This window comes from Aspergillus undulatus (assembly GCF_047715775.1).
Source record: "Aspergillus undulatus strain CBS 261.88 unplaced genomic scaffold BDV17scaffold_4, whole genome shotgun sequence".
Lineage (NCBI taxonomy): Eukaryota > Fungi > Ascomycota > Eurotiomycetes > Eurotiales > Aspergillaceae > Aspergillus > Aspergillus undulatus.
The window spans coordinates 1,671-27,456 of NW_027396608.1; the positions used below are offsets into that span (position 1 = coordinate 1,671).

The window sequence follows — 25,786 nt, forward strand, 5'->3', positions numbered from 1 at the left end:
TGTCATGTCATACAACAGGCAATCAAGCATGCTTGAAGGATTAGGATTTACCAAGCTAAGCATCACCAAGCACTGCCAAGCCGCCAATATAATGCTTCTTATTTGCCCAGGTGACCTTTCATCTACTGCCTCACGAGAGTGCGCCCCGCTGGGGTGTGGATAAAGGCTCCACGACCAGGAAGCGCCAACTCGGTAAATATCCGGCGTTTGAATTTCCCCGCGACCAAGGGTGGGTGGTTGCTGTAGCATTGGAGAAACATTGCAAATAATTCTGGCTGTTATTTACCGAACGGGCATCCTGCTGAGTGGACCTCAATGGGTGGAGGTAGGCTATAAGAACGTATATTCCTCCTCTTGGGATGCCCAAGTGTCAATCTCGCTGTTCCCCGAATATCCAAATCAAGATGCCCTCACGACAAACTCCCAAATACACCTTCAAACTCGCCTTCGGCCTCGCCGCCACAGCCTCCATTGTCCATGTCCAAGCCGGCCCATGCGACATCTACACCTCCGGCGGCACGCCCTGCGTCGCCGCCCACAGTACCACCCGCGCCCTATATTCCGCCTACAGCGGGCCCCTCTACCAAGTCCAGCGCGGCTCCGACAACACCACAACAACCATCTCGCCCCTATCCGCCGGCGGCGTCGCGGACGCTGCAGCCCAGGATACCTTCTGCGCTGACACAACCTGCCTGATCACCATTATCTACGACCAGTCCGGTAACGGCAACCACCTTACCCAGGCACCGCCAGGCGGGTTCAGCGGGCCCGATGTCGACGGGTATGATAATCTCGCGAGTGCGATTGGTGCACCTGTCACACTGAACGGGCAGAAAGCATACGGGGTGTTTGTGTCGCCGGGGACAGGGTACCGCAATAATGACGCCACGGGGGTAGCGGTGGACGATGAGGCAGAGGGGATGTATGCCGTGCTTGACGGGACGCATTGGAATGATGGGTGCTGCTTTGACTATGGGAATGCCGAGACGAGTAGTCTTGATACCGGGAACGGGCACATGGAGGCGATTTACTTTGGCAATAACACCGCGTGGGGATATGGTGCTGGCGATGGGCCGTGGGTCATGGCTGACCTAGAGAATAACTTGTTCTCTGGTGCGGACGAGGGGTACAACGCGGGTGATCCGGCGATTTCGTACCGCTTTCTTACGGCTGCTGTGAAGGGGGGTCCGGACCAGTGGGCTATTCGGGGCGCTGACGCTGCGTCGTCTTCGGGGACAGACTCGCTCTCAACATACTACAGCGGTGCGCGGCCAGCTGTATTGGGGTATAACCCGATGAGCAAGGAGGGCGCCATCATCCTTGGTATTGGCGGTGACAACAGCGTCAGCGCGCAGGGGACGTTCTACGAGGGAGCCATGACATCGGGGTATCCGTCTGACGAGACGGAGGACGCGGTGCATGCTGATATCCTCGCTGCGAAATACAGCACTGCGCCGCTGACCAGCGGGACTGCGTTCACGGTCGGTACAACGATCTCGCTACGCGCCACTACAGCGGGCTACACGACGCGCTACATCGCACACACGGGGGCCACGGTCAACATGCAGGTCATCTCAGACAGCAGCAGTGACACCCTCAAGCAACAAGCCACATGGACGGTCCGGGCCGGCCTAGGAAACAGCGCGTGCTACTCGTTCGAGTCCGTCGACGAGCCGGGGAGTTTCATCCGGCATTCCAACTTCGCCTTGTTGCTTAATGCCGATGACGGGACGAAGTTGTTCGCTGAAGATGCGACGTTTTGTCCGCAGACTTCGCTGAATGGGGACGGGGATGCGGATGGGACGAGCTCCATCAGGTCTTGGAGCTATCCGACTCGCTATTTCCGCCACTATGAGAATGTGCTGTATGCGGCGAGTAATGGAGGGGTTCATGCTTTTGATGCGGCGACTGCGTTTGGTGATGATGTCAGTTGGGTGGTTGGGGCGGGCTTTGTTTGAGTTAGGGTTGGTTGAATCGGGCAATAGGTCGACACTGCCCGTGTGGAGGGGACTATCCTACCCCGAGGTATCTCTCTTTTACCCTACCTGGCTCCCTTTTGCAGAGAGGGGCTCCTGGTCGGTTGCCGGTGTTGGTCAGAATGGGTGGTGCAGATGTCCCGTCGATAGCTTGATGTAAACGCTGAACCTCTAGTTGCGATGGTGAATAAGAAGCTATAAACATGATCTTTCGTGTAAATAAAGAGAGAGAGAGAAAACAAAATGAATAATATCTCAAGCCATCAGCGTTTGCGTCAATTCAACCTGACCCTTTGAACAAGAAAAATCTTAGGAGATAGTTATATTCCCCACAGCCAAGCAGTAGCAAGAGTCAAGGGAACATGGTATGAATCGCTGAAGAGTAGCGCAGGCAGCCCTACCCCGAGTACTAGTACAGAGCGGAGCAGCAGCGTTGTAACTAGCTATGCAAAATATCCCCAGCGGCCCTCCGCAGCGCCATCAACCCAACCAGCACCGGCCCACCATAAGAACCATCAATGTCATCGCCGATATCCACCGCCCCTTCGGAGACAATGGCAATTGATAGCGCGTCCTGGAAATGTTGCCGTTAGCGTCACCATTACCGTTACCATCTAGAGTAGGTAGGGTATTCCCCCATCAAATTGGATTGTACAGGTAGGTAGAGAGGGAGCGTGGGTGGTAACACACCAGAAACCCCTCCATCAACAAGAACCCTCCCGAACGCCCCCGTAAGCACCTCATGCGGCACCATCGTAATCCCCTTGCCCGGTAAGATGCCAAATTTCGCCGTCCGCTGCAGCGCGCCCCCGATCACGGGCGTTTTAATCGCCCAGGGACACAGGGCGTTCACGCGGACCTTGAGCGTCGAGGCAGCCTGTACGCAGAGGGCGCGGAAGAGGCCGCGCGTGCCGAATTTGGAGGCTGTGTAGGCTGTGCTGTGCGTGTCGTCGATGTACCCTGCGAGGGAGGAGACGAGCGTGAGGGTCTTTGAGAATGTTGTTGGCGTTCGGAGACGGAAGTAGTGCAGTGCCAGCGTTGCCGTGTAAAATGTCCTCTTGAGATTTACTTCGATTGGTTCGAGAGCAGGGATTGACGATGGGCCATCTAGATTAATTTCAGTAGCAGTAACATAATCGACACGATGCCTCGTCCCATCAACACCCGCAAAAGTAGCAACAGCGTCCAGGGTCCGCGATGGGGAAACGCCAGCGCGGCCTGGAATGCCTTGATTTGGGACTCCCAGTCTGAGACATCGCAATGCACGAATTGGACACTGTGGCCCTTTGCAGAGAGGGCAGCCGCGATGGAAGAACCGGCTTCGTCTTGGATGTCGGCGATTGTGACGACTGCGCCGCCTGTTATTAGGATGGAGAGGCCGTGGAGGGTAGAGGGGTCGATTGGGAGGAGGGGGTAATGGTCATTTTGCTTTCGTTGCTGTTGCTGGGGGTGGCAGGACGGGGTTGATGGACTGCCTGGTAGGTATGTATGTATCAAGCAGGAGTGTCAATCTCCGAGAGACATGCAGCTTTTATAATCTATCCCTTCGACCACCTCACCTAGTGCCATTCCACCCCCTCTAGAAAAAGCTAAACTCCGAACTTCGTTTCAGCTCAACCGGTCAACAAGTCCAATATCTAGACATGAACATAAGCTCAGACCCCAGAACTTGGCCCCATCGCCGATTACCTGTTGGTGGGTCAGCTCCCAGCAGCAACCACAAACTTCATAGATAAACATCGGTCAAGGTAGCTGAGTGGATCCAAGTCAGCTGAAGCTCAGTGGCTAGCTGTCTGGAGACGAGGAAAGCCAGAACCCGTGCTAAGGCGTCTTGTCTGTGTCTGTGTCCGGCCCGTACCCTGGTCTAGACGAGCACGAGCAATGGGGTAGGGGTAGGTCTGAGGAAGGATTGGAATTACTGCGATATGAGAAGCCATGCAAATGGTTGACCCCCACGTAGCAGTAAGCGGAATTGGGCTTTTCGGAAATTTTGTTGCTTTTTACCTCGACTACACCAGGTATATACACAGCATTCGGACTATTACGTGTAGGTAAGAATACCTGACCGCAGAGCTCAAGTTGCAGTGTTACTTTCTTCATTAGATCTAAGAGCCCTAACTACCACCATAGTAAAGTAAGGAAGGGTAGCTTATTTGGACAAAATGGAGATAATGCTTTGTTACCCGGCCATTCTACCCAGAGTACACTTTGTTTTTCATAGACTCCCTCCTGTAGCACAAGAGGCAGCTCCTATACATTTGTAGAACCAAGTGACGGTTTCAGCCTTATGTTCATCCCATCAATGGCTGGTCATTGCAGCCTGAGAGGTGACAAGGCTGGCAACCTCGAATATTAGGTAGCATTAAGACAAGGCGTTATTCTACCCCACCCGTCTTTCTTGCTCGTCTATCTCGCTCATCACGCTCATCTCTCTCATTCCACTCCCCGGCCACCCGGTCTCCCTCTCTGAAACTGCTCTATACCCAAAGCCCCATCTAGCCATGGACCTTTCCACGACCGATCAAACTCCACTGTGGATTGAGCCCAGTTCGAACCTAGCATCCAAATAGGGAAGGATTGGTATTGTGTAAGCGGCTTCCTAGCAATGCTTTTGAGTGCCAGCTATCCAGCACTAACCAACATGAACGTCCACTGTGCCGCGGAACGCCAATTGTACAACAATGCAAGCAACAAAGGGTGCTCGCAGTGCCACCATGAGAAATGCGCAGAATGGCAAGGTCCGACTTATGGAATAACTCAAGCAGAAGTATTTTGGTAATGCGTAAGACGGCCAATAAACTCGCTTTTGTTCCCAACTACAAATTCTAGACTTCAAGTTAACGTAATGATCTAGTGTCAATGCGATGACGGCCCAAAGGTGCTTAGGACCCAATCTAGCTGTGTGTCACTCTTGCAATAGGATCAGGTGAATTTATTTTATTTTTTATTTTTTACCTTTTTGCTGCCCACGATTCCACGAGGGGAGAATGGTCTGCAGCCCGATGGCCGCATCAGTGGTACCTCCAGTGAGGCAGATGAGATAGACCCAATATTTCCACCTGGTATTCTCGCTGCTGACCTGGTTCATGCCGAAAATGGTGGCACGCCGTTGCTAGAGTCAGCGTGAGATATATCTATTCTCAATCTTCCGCTACGCGCAGCAGATCATCACAAGGTACTTACAATACTGATATACGTCAGGAGTCGTATGTTGGCGCACCTGGGCAAAACCCTCACGCAACCGGTCGTACAAGGCACCCTCGGCCTCGAGTTCAAAGTAGGCGCAACTGTTCGCATCAAAGGACACCAGTGTGGTGATGATAGTAGGTTACGAAGCCGACTTAGTGTGCTCAGGATCTAGGTATATTCTTGGGAGTCCTATCCCCATAGGCGCTAACTATGTAGCGAGCCTCGCGGCGCTTGGTCTGATTTTGCGAGGCTGAGGAAGATACAGAAAGATACCGGTAAATCTGGCTGGGGTTTTGGTGTCCAGGGACGCTTGAAACCCTGTCGAGGGAAGTAGCGCAGCAGTTGTTCTTCCAGTCATTTGGACATGGTTGAAGTAAGCTCTTGTAGGGGCTCTTTTTCTTGCACACGTCCCACGGCCCAAACAGGGGAGGTATTGTTGTAGTGAAGGTTCAGCTTTGGGCCGGGGCATGCATTGGCCTACCCGATCGCTCAGCATAGCGACTGAGAGCCTAGAACAAAGGATGAAGTTTCCAAAGATGATGAGGAGGAGAATGATTGGAAGGCTTGGCCTGTACTCTGTACATAAGAATATGGGTAATCAATGGCTCCCTCGCTCGTTCAATAATATCAAGCACACCCAAACGGAAGCCTAACAGGCAAACAAAACTTCAACATCACTGGGCACCTAGATACACCCTTCGCCCTCAGCAGCCTCCAGCAATCCCTCCAACGACAGAAACCGCACGTTGGAGAAATACTCCTGGCGCTGCCAAAGTGTCTTTCTCTCCGGGACAGCCGTTGCACCTTCGACTTGCCACTGTTCGACCTCGAGGAGCCCAGCCTCCTCGTCGTTGGCGGGGTTGCTTTCGTACTCTTGGATAGCCGCATGGATGTCGGCAAGGGAGCGGTATGTTCTTGTGAACTTGCGGCCTGGTTGGAATGGTCAGTGGGGGAAGAAGAGAGCTAGGCTTGCGAGTAGAGACGTACGGTAGAACCGCTCAAGCAAAGCCGCAGCTTCGTTGAATGTGCCCCAGCCCCCGGCGACGTAGGTTACGGGCTCCTGTGCGGGAGGTCAGGTATGTGGTAGTTCAGGGCACAGAATAATAGAATCAGAAGGGAGAGGACGAAACATACCCAATCCTCAGCTTTGAGTAACTCCACCACAGCCCTCGCAACATCCCTTCCACAAGTCCAACTCTGCGGTTCATCCCCAGAGCCCCTAACAATATACTCCCACTTCTCCAAATCGATCGGAAACTCCCCAGGAATATTTTTCATGTATGACTTCTCCGGGGCAACAAAGTAATCCATGAACCAGCCGAGGTTGAACAGCGTCCATTTCAATTCCGCCGGTGCTTGCTCCAACTCTTTGCGGAACGGCGCGCGCGTTGCCCCATAGGAGCGTGGCATGTCGGGGAAGCCCTCGATGTTACCGGCCCATTCGGAGGGGATGAAACGCTTGCATGTTTCTGAGCGGAGGCACGCGGCCAGGAGGGATCTGTGCACGGGGAGGTAGGCGCTGTTGTCGCAGCGAATTGTGGAGATTAGGGCTGTTGCGCGGGTGGCGTTTAGGATATTGAGGAGGGAGGCCTCGGTGTAGTCGGTTTGGTGGGTTGTGGTGTTGGGGTAGGTGGAGGGGGGCCCTTCCTATGCAGTAGGGCAGGTCCGGTTAGAGACATTCCAAGATGAGATGGAATGGAATGATATACAGTATAGAATTCATACCTTCCGCGTGAGCAAGACGACAGAGTACCATCCGCCCTTGGTGAGCTCTTCGTGGATGTACCGGCCAAGGTCACCGGTTCCTCCTGCTAGTGCAATGACTTGTCGTTCGCCCATGTTGAAAAAGTGGCAGTGAGAGCTTGAAGATGGGAGCAGTTTCCGTTGCTAATTGTGACTGGAGATTGAATACCAAATATGGAGGGATCTTATATGCGTTGTTGCACCCACGAGCAGCTGGTGTATACCTATGTCCACCATGAACCATTTCATATTAATATCACGTACGTGCTCTTACTGCATGAGGTTACACTACAGATTTCTAGCACAGAGAGCGCTGGCGCTGACGTGCAGCTAGGTGTGAATCACAAAGACCGGATCGGCCCATAAAAGCAAGCATGGAGGAAGACCTCATGCAGGACCCCCTCAAACTGGGCGGATTTACAACACCCATGGAGTTAAAAGACGAACCATAGTTTATGGGATAAAGCCGTCTCCCCCTTCGAGACTATCGATACTCGCTTTTCCGCAGTCATGCTACCCAAGTCGTCTAACTTACTTCTTTGCCGGTGTGGGGAGCTTTCGAGTCAGCGTCCAGAAATCATTCAACAATTCACGTAGCAGGCCAAAGGCTATGGACGAAATCGACCAAGTAAAGTCAACCAATTCTGATACTGCACTGAGCTACCCTAAGCATACCATACGACTAGCTAACCCCTCTTGTTTTCAGTCTTTAAACTACCCTCAAAAATCCTTGGGCTTCTCATCAATCCCCTTCAACTCAGGATTAAGAACATAGATCGGATCAACCTGATGCACATGCCCACAAGCCGGCTCACTAATATAATACCCCATGAATTGCTGGGTGGCCCGATCATACTGTCGAGCTATATCGCGCGGGACAGCAAGATACTGGTTCTTTTCTTGGCGCAAGAAACCACGGACCGCAAAATTGAAATAAACCAGGCGGCGCTGGTCAGTCGTAGTGTTGGCTCCGCCGCCATGGAGGACAGACGTTAGCATGAGGAATGCGTCGCCTTTTTCTAGAGTAGGCGTGATGGTGTCTTCGAGTGCTGGTGGTTCAGCGCGGGTGGAGGCCCTGCGGACAATTAGTTGAATGGACGATGGTACTTCCTACATGGATAGAAAAGGGAGAAGAAGAAAATCCCCCATTGTACTAGGAAAGGAGGTAAAAAAGAAAACACCCATACATACCAAAGGTGGCTACCAGGAATGAACTGCGTCCCCCCATTCTCGCTAGTAACCCTACACCCAGCAACACACAAACCAATCGACACCTCTCTATTTCTATCACGCTCATTATCCCACTCATCGATTGCGGATACCTCTCGATGATAGAGATAACTATCGCAGTGCAGCGGTTGGGCTTTCGCGCCCGGCCCAATCTCAATCGCGACGCCCGACGTGAGATAGGGCTTCGAGACCGACTCTTTGCGTTTGCCGCCCCACCAGTATGTAGTCCTTGTTGTGAGGAGCTCTGCGCAGACAGCCTGGAAATTTCGGGCTCATAGTCTGGGTCTTTGCAAATGTTGGGCTTTCGGCAAGCATGGCGTTGACGCGTCTGGTTTCCTCTATCATGCGAGCAGGCTCTCGTTAATTCAAGTGTTCGTTTGTAGACTGGGAAGGAGACCTAGGGCGTACATACTCGGGAAGAACTCCCCATCCCATTCCGTGTCCTTGTCCATCCGGTCTTTGATCTCATCGTATGTCTTATCTAGTTCTTCGTGTGAAATCAGACTGCGTAGAACAACGCCGCCATCGCACTTTATGAGGTATATTATGTCGTCGAGGGGAGCTTCGGCGGAGAGGTACTCGAGACCAGCATCGTACTTCTTTCAGGAAGCCATTAGATGTTCCTTCCTCTGAGGCAAGAGATGAAGAAGGTTGACTGAATGATTTCGATTGACTCCCTGCAAGACATGCCCTTATGTAGTTCATAAAGTAGAGGTGACATCTGAGGAAGGCACTCCGTACTCTCGAGATGTCACTCGGATAGAGTCAATAGTTACTCTTTCCCTTTTGCCCAGCCGTGGCTGGCTGGCTATTCTTTCCTATTACTCCATAGCCCCGCCCCGGCGACGACTGATCCCTGCATCCAGGAGGGTTCACAATGCATGGTTGGATCAGATTCAACGTTTAAATTTTGACTGGCGATCTACACAATATATCTGAGTCAACTGCTAGATAGGACCAATTGCTGTGGCTTGTTCGTATGCACACGGTGAGACTGGGTGTCTCTCCTGCAAGACAGACAATACATCCAAAACCAGCCCGACGCCGCTCATTGCGCACTGCACTCTGGACGTGGTCTCATGCGACTGGATCACAGTTGTCACAACTCCACGACAGCGAGCCTATCTTTCAGCTGTTCATGCATGTCCGGATTTTCTGGCACAGACGGCTTCATTTTGGCCGTACTATGCGTGATCTGTGCGTGTTCTATGCGTGTTCTGTGCGACACACAAAACTGGGTTCAACCTTGGGGTATAGCAGATCAAAAGCACAGGATTACGTGAGAGAGGGGGGTTTTGGAAGCCATGAGTACCAGGAATAGAGATAGTATTGGAGATAGATGTGGAGACTGTACTACAGATACTCTTATGCCCAGCAGTACTGAGTTCACATATCCGGGTCTCGTACCCCAGTTCGATCTCATCGAGTGGCTATCTAAGCTTGAGGTCTCCGAGCCTCCGGCGCCGACAAAAGCAACCGTTCCTCGGCCAAACTCCTGTCGGGGTAAAGTTGAGTCCCACCTACGCAAATTTGGGGCGCTCGAATTCTTGGTGGGGGATTGAGTTTTGTCTCTCATATCTTCTTCATCTCCGTCTTCAAGCCCAGTGATCTTATATCTTTTCCTGCCTCATCCCCCTTCTTCGATCCTGGGTCAGCGACTTCAGATCAGTTAAGCTGAGATACTCGAGCATCTCATTATTTCCAGGTGACGATGTTTTACTCAACTTCTCACATAGAGAAGCTTCCAGGCTACGCATGGCGGTCGTCCAAGCTGTTCATCATAATAGTCGTATCAATAGCCATGTTCACGGGTGAGTAGAAGCTCTTCACCGGCTGCCTTCATGAAACAGTCAATATTCTAACACTAGACCGGAGCACTAAATAGACAACTTCCTGTTTAGCTTCATCATCCCTATCCTGCCCGATATTCTCGAAGGCCGCCTGCGAATTGCTCCAACACATACCCAACTATTCACATCAATCATCCTCTCCATGAACGCCATCGTATCGATTGCAACAGCACCGTTGATAGGATATCTATCGGACAGAGTGAAATGGAAAAGCAGCCTCATGCTATCAGCATATGCAATAAATATGGTCGGGACAGCTGTCACGGCTTGGTCTACTACATGTAAGCACGACCCCAGTCAATTTCCCAAATATACCTTACCTAGTATCCCCTCCCGCATTCTAGAACAAGAACAACGCTAATCAAGCGGGACACATAACCAGACGCCGGCCTAATAATCGGCCGTCTGATCCAAACCATCGCCGGTTCGTTCTTGTGGATAGCAGGCATGGCAATTCTCGGCGCCAGCATAGCACCAAACCAGCTCGCACGAGCAATGAGCATCTGCGTCCTTTTCGTCTCTGCGGGGTTATTATCCGGTCCTGCAATATCAGCTGCGTTGTTTAACTCAGTTCCTTACTCGCTTACTTGGCTCTCGGTGTTTCTGGCTTTGCTGCTCGGTACGGCCATTCAGGCTTGCATGCTGGAGCCGTATAATTTTCCTTCTGCTTCTCTGATAAAAAAGGATCAGGACCGGAGCGGGAATGGTCAATATCCTGCTTGCGAAAATGGTCAGCGTTCAACTAATGGATACTCCTCGCAAGACCATGATCGGATTCATGAACATGAGGGTGATGAGCAGATCCCAGCCATGACTGAAACAGATCCTCTCCTCCCCCAGCGACGGGGCCAGTGCCTTGATCATCATCACGAGCACGAGCAGAACTATAATCATGAACATCCTCCTCACAATCACGCCGAAACACCCGCGAGTCCCAGAGCCGCAGCAACCTCATTCCAAATCTACACCATGATGCTCCTCAAGCGCCGCGTAACAACCTCCCTCGTGGCAGACTCCCTCCTCGCAGTCCTAATCTCTAGCTTCGAAGCCACAATCCCACTGCACATAAAGTCCGTTTTCCACTGGGAGAGTCTGCAAGCCGGGATCCTCTTCCTGCTCTTACAAGCGCCGTCTCTCATCCTCGTTTTCCCCGCGGGCTGGCTCAAGGATACACTGGGAATGAGGGGCCCCGTCACCGTTGGGTTCCTGGGCTTAGCGCCGCTGCTTTGGGTGCTGGGGGTGCCGGGTAGTAAGGAATCTGGATTGGGGTGGGCGGATAATCGGACAGGGCAGGTTGTTTATGTTCTTACGCTTGTTGGTATTGGGGCTTGTAGGACGCTTGTGCTTGGGTTTGGGGGGGTGGAGGTTTTGCGTAAGTCCTGCTCTTACCTGTGCCTTGCCACTTCTACTTATGGCCCTGACCACCTGCAAATGCCTCTAACTCTCCGCTCAATAACCAGGAGGCGCAACCGAGCTCGCCGACGACTACCCCGGTATATTCGGTAAGCGAACAGGCCACTCGCGCGCGTTCGTGCTCTCCAACGTCACTTGGAAGCTCGGCATGTTTGTTGGCCCCTTGGCCTCGGGGATCCTGACAGAGTCGCTTGGGTATTACTGGATGAATGTTGTTCTTGGTGAGTTGAAATCCCTTTTTAATTGAATCTGTGATATATGTGCCAAGATCAACCTTACCAAGTTGAACTGAGTTGAGCTGACCACACACGCATCCTAGCAATATCATGTGCTGTCATGGGGGTTGTGACCTATGTTGCGCTTGGAGCGGACTAAGAGAGGGCTTCTTGCGTTAGGCTGCGCCATATTCCGTCAGTTAGCTGTTATGCTCTAGGTGGTAGCGGACCTTCATCAATTTCTAAGATCTCTCACTGTGTTTCATGGCTAGTTGGGGAGGAAGGGAGTGCGAGTGTGACTGGACGGAGCTGGAGGCGTTCAGCAAGAACGGCATCTGGCATCCCCTGTCAAACACACTTGAGCTGGTAAAATTCGTTTTCTGCAAGGTTAATTCTTCTTTTTTTTTTTGCCATCTCTAAATTGCGTTGACGTAATTTAAACCGTTGGCGGAGCACCCTAGGGGTAGTCAGTGAAGTCGTATGTACAAGCATAGTCAACAATAGTGCTAACAAACCTCAAAAAAAATTGTGTTTCAGTCCCTCTAGTCACCATCGATTGAAGCAAAGTATCCGTGTCTGTCCGGAGCCCGTCAGGACTTGTAGTCGTTGCCCTACTTGGCAGCAATATATATTGGGTTGTACTGCCAAGGCCACAATCCACGAACACCTAGCCACCACGCATAAAAACCACAAAAACAGATAACACATGCTCGCCACGCGAGCAAAAAAACATACAACAGCTGGGATTCGCATGTGGTCACCCACCATACTACTAACCAGCCGGCGTGTGGCTTAAGTACGGCTGAGCGGACGGGAAGCCCTGTTCTCCACACCCTGTGGTCGTATGTACTAGAGACAACTACCAAGAGACTCACTAGGAGGCTTGTACTCGGTTGGCAGAGGTTATGGTATGGGACCAGGTCCACTCTTGCCTGCGCATGTACTCTGAGTAATCACGCACTGATGGGTGACAGAAACGAGCCACGCTTTCTTGCACATCTACCAGGACAAGGCTGGAGCAAAGGTCCTCTAGGTTCAGAGTATGTGTCTCAGAGGAAAGTGTCTGGTCGAGTGACAGGGTATGTAGAAACTGATTGCTGCCTGCCAATGCGATGTGGCTGTTGATGGCGCTGTCGTTCCCGTGGTGGTAGTGTGCGTGGTTGCCATCGCTAACGGTGGTGTCTGTGTATTGTCCCTTCTAAATTTGGCCAATGTGTACCAGCTTCATGATGAAGCTTCTCAGCGCTGCAAATAAGCTAGACGCATATCGATTTGGGTGATTGCTGCCGTTAGTCATGGGTGTTTGAGCTGTCTAGATCAGGCCCAATTGCAAAACAAGGGTCGAGTCCAAGCGACGGTCATCGCAGTTTGGGAGGAGAATAACTGAGAATGGATAGTGAAACGAGGAGACAAGGCTGAATCTCAGCTCAAACGCCGGGCCTCGTGCCCAGACTGCAGGCGACCTCTTTGGGTACGATGATCGCAAGTTCAGCCTTTCGCACTGAAAACACATTCGTCGGGGGTTCAATACAAGGCTGCAATCTAATTATAGGCCCCTACGATGAAAAAGCAAATCGGGCAAACCCTTGGCAAGGATAGTACCAGGGCCTAGTACTTCCATCCTAATATTCTTTTCTTTCCTTGGAGCTTCGTATAGCTTAGATAGGAGGTACCTGCAATGTCTATCACATCGTGGTAGCGCTGCTGCACCAACTCGGCCAACTTATTCCAGCTGGTTTTCTCGCCGGAAATGTATGTGTATGGTTCCCAAGACGGCGCATTGACAAGCAATGCCAGAGCCGTCGCAAGGTCACGGGCAGCCGTGACGTCGACAGGATCATTGCCTGTACCGGGAATGACAATCTTTTTGGACGCAAGGTCGATAGGGAACGCCTCCCCGGCATCCATAAGGTATCGATTACCTTGTGGTACAATATAATCAACCAGCCAACCCACGCTAACCAGGGTCCACTCGATGTCTGTCTGCTGCCGCAGAGCCTGGCGGAGGATAGGCTCCCGTGTCCGATAGTAGAATAGGGGTATATCCACGTAATTTTCCAGGTCAGTTCCGTATTCGGATGGAACGAAACGCTTGCAACGGCCACTCATTTGACACGCCTTAATCAGGTTGAGATGGACGTCGATAAATTCGGGCGTGTATGACAAGATCATTGATATGAGTACATCGCAGTCATCGATTGCGGCCGTCAAAGAGTGCACCGAATAATCAGTGACGATTTGCTTGATCTTTGCACGGTTCTGGAAGCACTCTTTCTCACTTCGGCTGAGAATCACCACCGCATGGCCATATTTCGGAAATTCATCGCAGACGTACCTGGCCATCGCACCAGAACCAGCCACAGCGACACTCATTTTGGAAAGGGCTTCAGTTGTTTAGTCTTGAGGCACGGGTAGGGAATCGGGTTCTGTAAGTGAGCAAAGCATGAGCAAAGGTATAAGTTGAAGTCCTCTTATATATGTTACGATAGTCTCGAGTTGTACGTCATTGGCGACGGTACCATGAATCGACCCGAGATTTACATGCGCGATTAACTCGCACAACTTTAATGTCGCACCGCCCCCAAAAGTCTTCTTCCTTTCTCAATCTGAGAAGGGCTGACAAACTGACGCCTGGGGGAGGGGAATTCGCGAATCTCCCATCTCAAGCCGGGAACCCGCGGATACCGGATAGACAAGGTGGCTCCTCATAGCGCCATTCAGTGCTTGACTGATGCACAATTTTGGCATTTTCAAAGTAGACAACCTATCAGGCAAACCGGATTCAATTCGTGAGCTCGAAAGGTACGCAATCTACTGAATGAGACAGCTCGTGATTGGAATCGAAAAACTCCATTTCCTACGGGGTAGGGACGTATGCGTTCAATCATGAAGAATCAGCCAGATGTTTCGAGCGGGCGACCAAACTCGACCCTGACTGTGCCTTAGCTTACTGGGGTCTTGCTTACTCTATCGGTTGCAACTACAACAAGCCGTGGAGCCATTTCGACGAGAAAGACCTCGCCACAGTAGTGCGTCGGGCTCATTCAGCTGCAAAGACTGCAGAATCCCTCATTCCCAAAGTCTCACCTGTTGAGGCGGCCCTGATCAAAGCTATTCAATTCCGTTACCCAGAGGAGTTGCCCACTAAGCCATGCGCCGTGTGGGACGAGAGATTTGCGCAGGCGATGGGCCAGGTATTCGACAGATTTCCGTCGGATCTCGATGTTATCACAATTTACGCCGAAGCACTCATGACTTTAACGCCTTGGAAATTGTGGGATTTGCGGGCCGGGAAGCCTGAGAAGGGAGCGTCAACAATTCAAGTTAAAAATCTTCTTGATCGAGCATTAAGTCTGCCAGGAGGACTTGAGCACCCAGGCTTGTTGCATTTATACATACACCTTATGGAAACGTCGCCGTTTCCTGAATCTGCACTTCATATTGCCGATCATCTCCGGGGGACTTGTCCCAGATGGGGGCCATCTGCACCATATGCCCACTCACCTAGATGTTATATGCGGTCAGTACCAACAAGCAATTGCGTCAAATTCCGCGGCAATCGAAGCCGACGAGAAATATTACAGAATAGAGGGTCCTCTTAATTTCTATACTCTTTATCGATCTCATGACTACCACTTTCGCGTCTACGCGGCCATGTTCTCGGGGCAACTCCAAGTAGCATTGGACACTGTCGCAAGGCTAGAGGCTTCAATTCCAGAGGGCCTTCTACGGGTGGAATCACCACCTATGGCTGATTGGCTAGAGTCCTTTCTACCACTACGAGCACATGTCTTCATCCGGTTCGGACGATGGGAGGATATTGTACGGCTTGAAGTTCCCGAGGATCAGTTCCTTTATTCTATGACAACCTCGATCATACATTATGCAAAAGGTGTTGCATTTGCTGCCGCGGGGAGAATCGAATAGGCGCAAGATCAGAAACGTCTTTTCCAAAGCGCGGTAAAACGTGTCCAGCCCTCGAGATCACTTTTTAACAACAAGTGTTTGGACATTCTGGCTGTAGCCCAAGCCATGTTGGATGGAGAGCTTGAATACCGAATGGGGAATCTAGGGGCTGCCTTTGCATCACTACGCAAGGCCATAGATTTAGAGGACAATCTACCATATGATAAACCGTGGGGCTGGATGCAGCCCGTTCGACACGCCTATGGTGCACTCTTGTTGGAACAAGGTCACGTCGAACAAGCTCTAGAGGCTTATATGGCAGACCTTGGTATGACAAATGTTCTTCCTCGTGCTTTTGTCGCCTGGAAGGGGAAAATCCAACTACCCAATGTGGAGCCGCTGATCCCGAGCCATCACGTTCAGATCTAGTAGGGAACTAGGACTGGGCTTGTGCTTTGCTGGTGGCGGAGCGCAATCTCCCATTTAGGACACGAATCTGGGAGGATTACAGCTGGTTCTTTTTTGCAGCTGGGCTCTTGGTGGCTAAAACTTGTGGCTTTCCGGCCAAAGTCCAAATACCCGCGCGATCAGCACGATCTGTCTTCAGAGTAAAGGACATCCTTCATTTACTCTACTTATTACTTGCAACTTCTGCCGGATCAAGGAGGTTAGTAGCTAGTAGAGAATTAAGATAGAGCTATCTCAATGCAACGGTTTTATTTCCAGGCTACCCTTGATTGAGAAGACGAACTACTGTAGCCATGACACTACATTACCCTTTACGCGCACCCCGTTTGCCAACAAGACCACTTTATCAGGCCATTACGGATCCTTGCTCGGCGATCATCGATTCTTCCTGAAGGCCCAGCAACGCGAGTCCAGAGATAGCTGTGCGATGACAATTATATAAACTTATACTTGGGTCAAATTGCAAAGCAAGCTTTCAAGGACAAGACAGCAATAACTGCGGCATTTGTCGAGGGATAAAACAATATCACCCTACATACCTATATATAGTTCTTGAGAGCAGAAAGCCTGGAAACACGCAACTTGGCTTTGTAGATAAGCATCCTATAGTCGTAAATAATGACACGACGGTGAACCCGATTCTGCAGTGCAGGACCACATTCGTCTTTGGAAGTTCAGCTTATGTTTGTTAGGGGGCAATGCGGGTCTGAAGATGGGTGGGTTGCTGTTTGTGCTTCACGCTACTCGTGGAGCAACATAGCCGGCGCATGTTCGCAGCATCGCTCTCAGCTGAAAATACCTGGGACAGTGTAGGTTTGTAACTTGTCAATTGTGGTATAGTAATCCCCTGCAAACAGGTCCTTCTTGGGCGTGGTCAAAATTGCTTAACTCTACCAGAGATGGAGCAGGCCCTGAACGCGCTGAAGAATGCACGTAAGGAAACACTCAAAGAATGGATGTATCAGGAGGGTCTAGGTGCGACTGTATTCGGGGCAAACGCGGTCATTGGGCGTACAAACACCGATGTTGATCGAGTCTTCTCGATTTGCACGGAAGAACAGAGTCAGGGATTCCAACGGGAACCAGGCCATTCGTCATCTGGGTGTCTCTACTATTTCCGTCCCGATGGACCTGATGAGAGATACGAAGGTGCCGGTCAATCTGACATCTGCCGCGAAAGCATCTGAAGATAACAAAGCACCGTTCAGTGCAGTCCCTCGACTCGACAGTATCTGTTAAGACTCAAGGGACTCTGGAGCTCACCGAAAATGTCAAAGTGAATCGGCTCAGCGGCTATGTCAACGGAAACCCGGTTGAGGTGACGGTGGAAAGGAAGTCGATGGATTCTGGCAACAACATATCCAAAATCGGCTCGTGACAGCAATTTGGTCTCGATGGAGGAGCCCTGCTGCCCACCAGGTCATAGTTGTGCTCGTTGCGCACTTCGGAGTTGCTGTTACAGTTGGGGAACTACTTTTGCTCCAGTCACTGTGCATAGACCTAGATAGTAGTAAAAAGCACTAAGATCCTTGGATTTCCTAGTTGAGTATTTGAGTCTTTGCTACGAAGATAAAACTCACGAGAGATATCAGACGGACAGGCATTCTGCGCCAGCACGTCAAGCGATATAAATATTTCTAGCGACTTGGTGTTAGACATTATCACAATATCGTATCAAGGATGGCCGGATATCTTATTACATGTGGAACAGAATTCCCTGCCATCTCACGGAGTCCACGAGGTATTGTGATATCGGGATCCTTGTCGGGGTTCTATCAGAATTCCTTACGGTGTTATTCTTGATAAGGCTTACACGGGTGTGTATATCAGGACAGGAAACTCTTGTGTCCTTGGTCCTTCAAACTTCACCTATCATCCTGCCAGGGTTAGGAAAGGCTTGAAGAGGTTTAACCTTTCCGTAACGCAAAGAGGCTGAAGGTTAAGTATCTTATTTTGAGAGGCCTCGTGGCCCATTTATCATTACATACTTGTCACTGTATTCCATGAAGTATAATATTCCGGTAATATATCTTTCTGGAAATAGTAATTAATGGAAAACAGTAACCAATCTTCTTGGAGAAAGACGTGCAGCATATATTAATGTCTTCTAGCAGCCTTTAACTATATCCATGAAGGTGTATGCTCCTGATTATGAGAGCCCGGCAACTAAACCCGAATAACAGTGCTATTCTCCCTGCGGACAAACTCCAAGAAGTCGTCGAGATCATTATGCTTCGGCGACCCGACAATAAAAACGGCCGGCTTCCCATAGGGGGCGGAAACCTGCACCGTCTGACCACCGTGATACTCCTGCCCAGACCAAACGTGAGTATACGTCTCACCCTTGCCAGGGAAGTAGACCTCCACACTCATGCGACCAGGGTCAAGCACCGGGGCAACATAGAGGTCCGCTCCCAGGTAGAAGCTCTGATAGCTGATCGCCTTTGCCTTGGGGTCGCTCGGGTGATAGATAACAGGCATGCGCAGCACCGGCCAGCCCAGCTTCTTAGACTCAGTGTCAAGGATTGTCCGACGGTACTTGCCTAGACTGGCGAACATGCGCGCATTGTAGCTAAAGTAGGCATAGGTTGAAGAATTGGTGTAGGACTGGGCATTGACCTGTGGCACGTTACCCTCATGGGTGCGGAAGACGGAGCTGGAGACGGCTGCAAGTTCGCCCCAGCGCCCGAGGAGCTCGGCGGAGCGGTTGACAACGCCGTTGCTATCCCACGTCGTGGTGTAGCCGCCGATCTCGGTGTGCCCGTGGGCGTAGCCAGACAGGCCCATGTGGCCCATGATGGTCACGGAAGACTTGATTCCGTCATTCACGCCCCAGTTAATGGCCTGGTCGCCGGCCCAGTGTAGATTCTGGTAGCGGTTGGCGGACATGGAGGCCGAGCGGTGGAAAAGGATTGAGTCTTTGAACTGGGAGACGCTCTTGCCGATCCAGTGGTGGAGGGCGGCCCATTCGCGGGGGTAAGCGTTGTGGTAGAAGAAGGGATCGATGTCCTTGTCCGCGAATCGAGTATCAGAGGAGACCGGAGTGTATTCGCCAAAGTCAGTCATGAAGCCGGAGATGTTGGCGTTCCAGACCTGGTCGAGCATGACGTTTCTGAACCACGATCTTGTGGCGGGATTGGTAAGATCGATGATTCCTGCGTCAAGGCCAGGACCGCTTGAAATGACAGAGTTTCCGTTGGTTGTGGCGTTTTGGATCATGTACCCGCCCTTGGTGGCCTCGAGATACAGGTTTCTTCGGTATCCGTCGGCCTTGGTGCTGACATTGGCAATGAATGGGTTGATGTATGCCAGTGTTCGGATGTCGTGTCTGTCGCGCAATGACTGGACGAAGTTGTTCCATGTGGGATAGAGATTGGCATCATTCTCCCAGTTCCACCACAGACGGGAGACATTAAGAGTCATGTAGGAGACGCTCTGCTCATGGGTTCCGGACCTTGTGTTCTGTTAGTCAACGGGCTTACAAGGAGTTGTACTATAGTCTTACCAATCCTGGAGCCAGACAGCGGCAATCGGACACGACTGGCCAAGTCCACGCTCGACGACCCTATTTACCTTTGCCTGTCCACCTTGAATGCCGAGAATTGCACCGCTGTCGACCCACCGAGGCAGCTCGGGCATTCTCCCAGTATAGTCAGTAACCATGGTAATCCCATCGAGCATGCTCTCTGCTTGCATCAAGTAGCCCCCAACAAATGGAGCGTCATGTCGCACGGTGACTGCGTTGTAATTGGTGAAGTCAAAAGTAGTATAAGCAGTGTTCTCCTCCATCAGGTGGAATACTCGGGCATGTGAACTGATATACTGCGGAATAGCTGAGTATGTGGTAAACTGGTCCCCCCCTGCGAAAAAGCTGTCCTCGTTATGGAGGTCTGTGGTAGGTTGGTCGCCGCGGCCGACACCTTGCTCGCGAGAGAAGATCGGGACGGACTGGTTCTTCAGCGACGCAAACGACGCTTGGCCTCCGAGTCCGTAGAAGTCTTCGGAAGGTGAAGAGCGGTAGGTGAGGAACAGCTTCGTGGCGGCATTGGATGAAGAGCCATTGTTAACCTGGGCATTGAAGGCGATGCGATCCGGGAATTGAGACGGCACCCAGAAGGCCACGGAGAAGGGAACAGTGGCATCACCGCAGCCTGTGAGTTGGCCCTGAATAACGGCGGCATGATCGCTCACGCTACCCTGCCATGACCGTTGGCCGATCTTGGTTATCTGCTGGCCCGTACATTTATGCTCATCGACTTCCTCGATCTTGAAATTGCCATTGGCGGCAGTGACAATATCTTCTCCCCCGCTCGCACTAATAAAGCCTTTGCCAGGAACTGTATCCCAGATGGTCCGACCCTTCTGAGTGAGAGATAGCCGGTTGGCACTATCATCCACCATGAGCTGAAAGTCCTTGCCCAAGTCCCATGACGACTGCGACGCAAAAGCCCCGGTAGAGGACAGAGCGGCAGACGCCCAGAACCAGAAACCCGAAGACCGCATACTGAGTTGATCAGAGTTTGATGGCGTGACAGGAGGCTCTGCAGTGCGCGACCAGCCCTTTTTAAGGGCCATGCGGACAGTGCCTGAAGACTGAGAGGGGTCTCCACTAACATTTGGAGCTGCAGCGGCCCAATTAGGGTTGTATCTAATGTCAAGCCAATCAGCGTATACATCATCCCAGCGTTTGATAGCCACAACAGCTTGTAGCGAGGCAGAGCTTCCAGGAATGGGCGTCAGTTGTTGGGGAAGTGGACCAAGCTCCCCGGGTAACTTTCCAGTTATCGGGGTATGACAACATGATATTAATCCCCGGCTGCCCAGGTCGGTAATTCTCCATGATTAGTCCCGCTATATGGCTATTGGCGATTTAACGATTAGCCGACTGTGACGCTACAATATCGGCTAGCTTACGAGATCGGCGGACTTTTAATTCTCACAAATGTCAATGGACGATATCGTCAAATCGGCTAATTACTTATTAGCATTAGGTATTTTACATGGACTGGTGTAGAACTTTCTTTTCCCCTTTTTCCATTAGAGTGGCCTAATTTTGGTATACGTCACCCATCAACATTAACAAACTCATAGCGGCTGCCTTCACTGAATGCCTTCGAAAATCTAATAGATCCCTCCCTACATTGAACAATCCTTCAATAGCACTTCTGGGGAAGGAATCGCAAGACAATCCTGGTCGCTGCAGTCATTGTTTCTGAGCACGGTTTCAGGTTACACTTCTCGCTGAGGATTTTGATTAACAGCTGGATTATAGAAGTGTCAGACTGTCATATTGGTAAGTTTGAGGGGCCTGGTACCGATGATGAAGAATACAGCGCGGATGATATTGATGACGACAGTGATAGCGACGATGCAAATATCCAGAGCTATTTTAGATCTGAAGGCAGAGGGGAAGAGGATGGTGACGAGGAGGACGAGGACGAGGAAGATTATGACAAAACAGATGACGGGACGATAAGAGAGAAAATGAGGATGATAATCAGGAAGTTGGGAAGAATGAAGACCCCTAGCCAGATGCTCAAGGACTAGCTCTCTAAAAGGTTGCCTGCACCACCAAGTATACGGCCCCAAGCCGATGCACAATCCACCCTGGCAATTATAATCAAAGTGGGCGGGAGACATGGAGATGGTGATATAGATTCCGCTAAAGGCTTGCTTACCCTATCGAAGTCGTTCAGGTTTGGGAAGCACTCGAGTGAGGATTGGGTGCGTGACGCGCTGGTGTCGGGCACTATGCATAGTAAAAACAATGTGATAATGTAAAGAAGGCAAAGGCTGATCACTCCTGAGGGGAATGTATGTTTGGGGCAAGTAAATATAGAGAGCAAAGCGGATTGTTTAATTGCGGAGCATCATAAGGGTCCGCTAAATGCATGACGACTGTTACCATGTGTGTATCATCTCAATACACTGACTACTCAGAACAAACACGACTACCCATTACACCCTCGTCTTCCCGCAGAGTATGACATATGAAATGGTATACCAAACGAGTCAGGCCAAAAGTCGAAAGACAAGGAAGAACAACAACCGGGGTCCAGGCTACGACGACCGAACAAGAACCCTCACCCCCTCAGACTCCAACCCCGGCAAGGGAAACATGTACCCATGGCCAGGGCCACATCGCTCTCATCCGTCTCGTAAAGCTCTAGCTCCGGCGCGCCAGGTTTGTATAGCTCGTGGAGGAGGTGGCACATTGTCATCTGCGCTTGGCTATTTAGAGACAGAGATTCCATTGGCATGTCATCCACCTAGACTAGACTCCTGACGAGACGGAATGTCAGGAGGAGATAGATCAACTCACTATTTGCCTAGACAATCTCTCGACCCCTTGCTGAAGGAGACGAGGTGATCGACTACTTCTCGACTCTGGCGCTTATTCCTCTCACCGTCGCTGTCGCGGTCAAGCCAGCGCTCTGGGTCGAATTTCTCGGGCTCGACAAAGGCTTCTGCGTCCATGTGCATGAAGTGGGAGGACATGTCGACTGCGATCTATAGATCGTCCTAAGTTAGCATTTGGTACTTTAGAAATATGCCATGTCCCAATACAATTGACAGAAAGACAATCATAAGGCTTTTGGCAGGGGGTATGTTTATAAGGTGAGTTAAAAGAGATAAGGTACTCACCCCCCTTCGAATCGTCCATCCCTCGACGACGAGATCTGTTTCTGGAAAGACCCGCGCTGTGCGGTGCATGTTCCCTCCACCGAGACTGTACGTTGCGTTGAACAGGTCGGACATTTCTCATTGCTTCATCCAACCGGCCTTATATCGAGACCTGGTACCCATGGTATAGTATGACTCACCGTAGGCCTTCTTTAATACAAGCGTCCAGATAGGGCAGTTGTTCGAGTTCTTGCCAGGAGTCTTCAGAACTACTGGCAGGTCCGGATCCCAAAAGTCTCCGTTTCGACGACAACAGAGTCTCCAGTTTGCTCCGCAGCTTCTGTCGTTTCGTGGATTTGAGTGCTAAATGCGTGGTGATTGTCTGCAGGCAGCTGGACACTGGGTTTATCCCGGCTTGTTGAAACCAGCTGCGAGTTTCAGTTTCTGAAAAGTAGAAAAGGACCACAAGAGTGGTATTTTTATACCCATCGCAGGGCTAAGAAAGGCAAAAGGAGAGGAAAGAAAAATCAAGGATGCGAACCTGTCCACCAAGATCATAAATGTCATCTCCAAACTGCGCTTTCAGTGCAACTGCCCGCTCTCTATACTCGAAGTTGACGATGTGGGATGGCTGTAGCGCTTCTTTGGAGCCCGGCCAGTATTTAATTTTTTTAATTTTTTTTTCCCTATTTGGCTGTTGTAAACCAGGCCACTCTTAATAGCTGGCGATGTTGCTGTCATGCAGGGTCTCTTCTTATCTCTGTACTTACTGGCTAGTATGCCTTCGTTGGGGGCATGACCGAGGAAAGAAACTCGAAGAGGCGCGTGGTCAGACTCCTAGATGGGTACAGATAAATGGCGGCTTAGTTATTTGCTTCGTTCATTCTCTCTGGTCATGAGTGCGTATATAAAGACTGGAATCAAGTCTGCGTACGTACCTCATGGTTCCCGGGAGCATAGCCAGGAGTGGAACGAGGGTCATACCCTGCCTTTGGGTCTTGAACCTGGTACAAGTCAGCAGTACTGCAGAGGAAAGAAAGGGCATCTTATAGGTAGAGCTGGAGGGCACCAGCCACCAATCCATTTACCACTCACCAAACAGCAATAAATTCCGGGTCCGCGAGATATCTCGTCGGGCTCTCACAAATAGACACCGAGACAGAATCTGTTCACTCTCACAATTAGCAAAGGCCTTCGGGCCGCTCGGTCGGTTCTTTAATAGTAGACATACCCACAGCAAACGACAGCAGCGCATAACTCAGATTAACCGACCTCCCTGCGTCTTTATACTCATCGAGACGGCTTGCGAACGTCCGATCGGTTTTCACGACGTGCGGTTCCGCGGATTAAATGGTGTTCCGCGTGAAGGATTTCTGGATCGACATGCGGAGGAGTTCGATGTATTCTGATGGTTTGGTTTACCCAGAGGTAAAACTGTTAGCGGCCTAGGGCAGTAATAGTGTAGCGTTAGGAAACGAGGGAATGAAGAGGAGGGCAGCGCAGAGCTAACCTTCGAAAGGGGTCCCACGAAAGGGCCCGACGTACATATCCGTCTTGCGAGTCCCCGCTGTGACAAACACCTTACTGCATAGAATGGGTCTGATACGTGAATCTCGTCTGGCGTCACTTGGACGACGGGCCCTATGAATGGTTTCGGATCACTGGTCAGTGTCTTTGATTTAGAATTATGTTTACCTATCTTTCCATCACAATGCTGCCAAGGTCACTCACCGGAGCGCCAATGCATTTCTTGAATCTGTTGGTAATACATACCCGGCTTGACCCAGTCGTAGTAGAATTCATACCAGAATGAAGCTTTGGCAAGGGGCGAGCCTGGGAAGCGACTGAACGGGCTGAACCAAACACGGTAGACAGTAAGGAAAACAAAGTAAATGGCGAGATGCAGAAGAAGGTAGGATGCAACATGCGGCACTGAAATAGCGTTTAGAAGAGCCATTTTGACGTTTTCGACATGGACGACCACGAATATACAACATGAACACCCAGAGGGGGTTGGCCAAGATACGTAAGGACCGAGGCAGACGCTCTGGGATACCTAGAGATACCCCGGGTTTCAAAATAGTGCGCATACAATATGTCGTCCAACTGTGACGCAGTGTCCGAGAGATCCGGGATCTGCACTGGTTTATTAATTTAGCAGGGACCTTGCTATATACCCGAACCATACGCAATGTTTACCAATGCAGCCCTCGTCAAAGTTTCCTTCGTGAAAGGGGATTTTGTGTATATGGCAATGAGATTTGGCGAGGGCATATTTGACGCGGCGTATGCGATTGAGGCGACGCTGCATGCCCCCACGCTAGAGAGCGTTTATGTGGAATCTATCGCGCGCTCAAGCCCGGCGGCGTATTCGAGGTCTATGAGCGGCTTCTCACGGAGAACTTTAACCATGAAGATCCAGAGCATCGACGCCTTGCGCTGGGCATTCAGCAAGGAAATGGCATTGCCAAATTATTCATTGTTCAGGAGGGCTTTGCTACCATGAAGGCTGCCGGGTTTTGAGATTGTGCATCATGAGGATCTGGCGCGGCGCCCGGCCGTCGCGCCTTGGTGGTATCCCCTTTCTGTATCGCCCTGGAATGCGCGACGGTACTAGGATTTGGTTGCCTACGTCTTTAGAGGCACTCAGGGTTTTGCGGAAGGGGGTGAACGCCGTTGTCACGAGCCTGTCTGTTGCTGGGGATGCCTTGGTCGAGGCTGAATAGAAGGATATCTTTACGCCAATGTATCTCATGTTGGGCAGGGAGCCGGTTGAGCGCGGTTAAAAGGAGACCGTACCTAAAAAATTCTCTATGGGTTCTACGTAGTACACATTATGCTCTGAGATCCAAGGTCAAGACAGCGGATAAAAGGTTGAGGCTTGGTTGTACTGGCAGGATATACATACTAGGTTCCTTCCTGGCCGTCACTCAGACGCCTTATCCACCTTCAGTCAGGCTTCCTGTGTCGTCAAGTCGCCGCTAAATATGCAGATGCTTGCCTGGAAGTCGGCGCATTGTTGGTCAAAGCTTGTACCTGTTTCGCAGGCTCTTGCGTCGTTGTCTAAACCATTTCACTGCACTCATCCACGAGGTAGCTGCTCTTGGCCTTATATTCAATTTCAATTCAATTCAATTCAAGTTCACACCTGATTCAGCCCGAGATGTGATCT

At 51.0% G+C, this 25,786-nt stretch overlaps 10 protein-coding genes across 10 annotated transcripts, besides 1 other annotated feature; 4 read left to right on the forward strand and 6 right to left on the reverse strand.

Annotated features, from left to right (window-relative positions):
- Positions 1 to 404: 404 nt before the first annotated feature.
- Positions 405 to 1,958, forward strand: BDV17DRAFT_279225 (alpha-L-arabinofuranosidase B; the record flags this gene model as incomplete). The annotated part of the gene is made up of 1 exon (XM_073759677.1): positions 405 to 1,958. The coding sequence occupies one exon, from the start codon at positions 405 to 407 to the stop codon at positions 1,956 to 1,958; it is 1,554 nt and encodes a 517-aa protein (XP_073619705.1).
- Positions 1,959 to 2,415: 457 nt separating this feature from the next.
- BDV17DRAFT_287245 (uncharacterized protein) lies at positions 2,416 to 3,545 on the reverse strand (the record flags this gene model as incomplete). The annotated part of the gene is made up of 4 exons (XM_073761121.1): positions 2,416 to 2,550; positions 2,632 to 3,124; positions 3,184 to 3,451; positions 3,536 to 3,545. 4 exons carry the CDS (start codon positions 3,543 to 3,545, stop codon positions 2,416 to 2,418), a joined length of 906 nt encoding a protein of 301 aa, XP_073619706.1.
- A 2,188-nt stretch (positions 3,546 to 5,733) lies between these two features.
- Positions 5,734 to 7,075, reverse strand: BDV17DRAFT_252358 (NAD(P)-binding protein). Its single transcript, XM_073756534.1, has 4 exons — positions 6,891 to 7,075; positions 6,300 to 6,812; positions 6,153 to 6,225; positions 5,734 to 6,095 (listed from the first exon to the last, which is right to left on the reverse strand). Exons 1-4 carry the CDS (start codon positions 7,002 to 7,004, stop codon positions 5,851 to 5,853), a joined length of 945 nt encoding a protein of 314 aa, XP_073619707.1. The 5' UTR covers positions 7,005 to 7,075; the 3' UTR covers positions 5,734 to 5,850.
- A 553-nt stretch (positions 7,076 to 7,628) lies between these two features.
- BDV17DRAFT_279227 (phytanoyl-CoA dioxygenase family protein) lies at positions 7,629 to 9,190 on the reverse strand (the record flags this gene model as incomplete). Its single annotated transcript, XM_073759678.1, has 4 exons — positions 7,629 to 7,983; positions 8,100 to 8,409; positions 8,551 to 8,737; positions 9,164 to 9,190. The coding sequence occupies 4 exons, from the start codon at positions 9,188 to 9,190 to the stop codon at positions 7,629 to 7,631; spliced, it is 879 nt and encodes a 292-aa protein (XP_073619708.1).
- A 659-nt stretch (positions 9,191 to 9,849) lies between these two features.
- Positions 9,850 to 12,090, forward strand: BDV17DRAFT_279228 (MFS general substrate transporter; the record flags this gene model as incomplete). Its single annotated transcript, XM_073759679.1, has 6 exons — positions 9,850 to 9,949; positions 10,024 to 10,269; positions 10,371 to 11,360; positions 11,449 to 11,622; positions 11,721 to 11,755; positions 12,088 to 12,090. 6 exons carry the CDS (start codon positions 9,850 to 9,852, stop codon positions 12,088 to 12,090), a joined length of 1,548 nt encoding a protein of 515 aa, XP_073619709.1.
- A 72-nt stretch (positions 12,091 to 12,162) lies between these two features.
- Positions 12,163 to 12,369: a sequence feature (Protein overlapping with rRNA (BDV17DRAFT_252367, KAL4932876.1) was converted to a misc_feature.).
- Positions 12,370 to 13,172: 803 nt separating this feature from the next.
- Positions 13,173 to 13,989, reverse strand: BDV17DRAFT_279229 (uncharacterized protein; the record flags this gene model as incomplete). The annotated part of the gene is made up of 2 exons (XM_073759680.1): positions 13,173 to 13,201; positions 13,290 to 13,989. The coding sequence occupies 2 exons, from the start codon at positions 13,987 to 13,989 to the stop codon at positions 13,173 to 13,175; spliced, it is 729 nt and encodes a 242-aa protein (XP_073619710.1).
- A 358-nt stretch (positions 13,990 to 14,347) lies between these two features.
- BDV17DRAFT_279230 (TPR-like protein) lies at positions 14,348 to 16,134 on the forward strand (the record flags this gene model as incomplete). Its single annotated transcript, XM_073759681.1, has 5 exons — positions 14,348 to 14,405; positions 14,485 to 15,081; positions 15,125 to 15,510; positions 15,544 to 15,879; positions 16,051 to 16,134. The coding sequence occupies 5 exons, from the start codon at positions 14,348 to 14,350 to the stop codon at positions 16,132 to 16,134; spliced, it is 1,461 nt and encodes a 486-aa protein (XP_073619711.1).
- Positions 16,135 to 16,889: 755 nt separating this feature from the next.
- Positions 16,890 to 17,368, forward strand: BDV17DRAFT_287250 (uncharacterized protein; the record flags this gene model as incomplete). Its single annotated transcript, XM_073761122.1, has 2 exons — positions 16,890 to 17,139; positions 17,199 to 17,368. The coding sequence occupies 2 exons, from the start codon at positions 16,890 to 16,892 to the stop codon at positions 17,366 to 17,368; spliced, it is 420 nt and encodes a 139-aa protein (XP_073619712.1).
- Positions 17,369 to 18,156: 788 nt separating this feature from the next.
- BDV17DRAFT_287251 (glycosyl hydrolases family 31-domain-containing protein) lies at positions 18,157 to 22,749 on the reverse strand (the record flags this gene model as incomplete). Its single annotated transcript, XM_073761123.1, has 4 exons — positions 18,157 to 19,444; positions 19,496 to 20,710; positions 22,313 to 22,500; positions 22,636 to 22,749. 4 exons carry the CDS (start codon positions 22,747 to 22,749, stop codon positions 18,157 to 18,159), a joined length of 2,805 nt encoding a protein of 934 aa, XP_073619713.1.
- A 1,211-nt stretch (positions 22,750 to 23,960) lies between these two features.
- BDV17DRAFT_287252 (uncharacterized protein) lies at positions 23,961 to 24,571 on the reverse strand (the record flags this gene model as incomplete). Its single annotated transcript, XM_073761124.1, has 2 exons — positions 23,961 to 24,019; positions 24,388 to 24,571. 2 exons carry the CDS (start codon positions 24,569 to 24,571, stop codon positions 23,961 to 23,963), a joined length of 243 nt encoding a protein of 80 aa, XP_073619714.1.
- Positions 24,572 to 25,786: the final 1,215 nt, after the last annotated feature.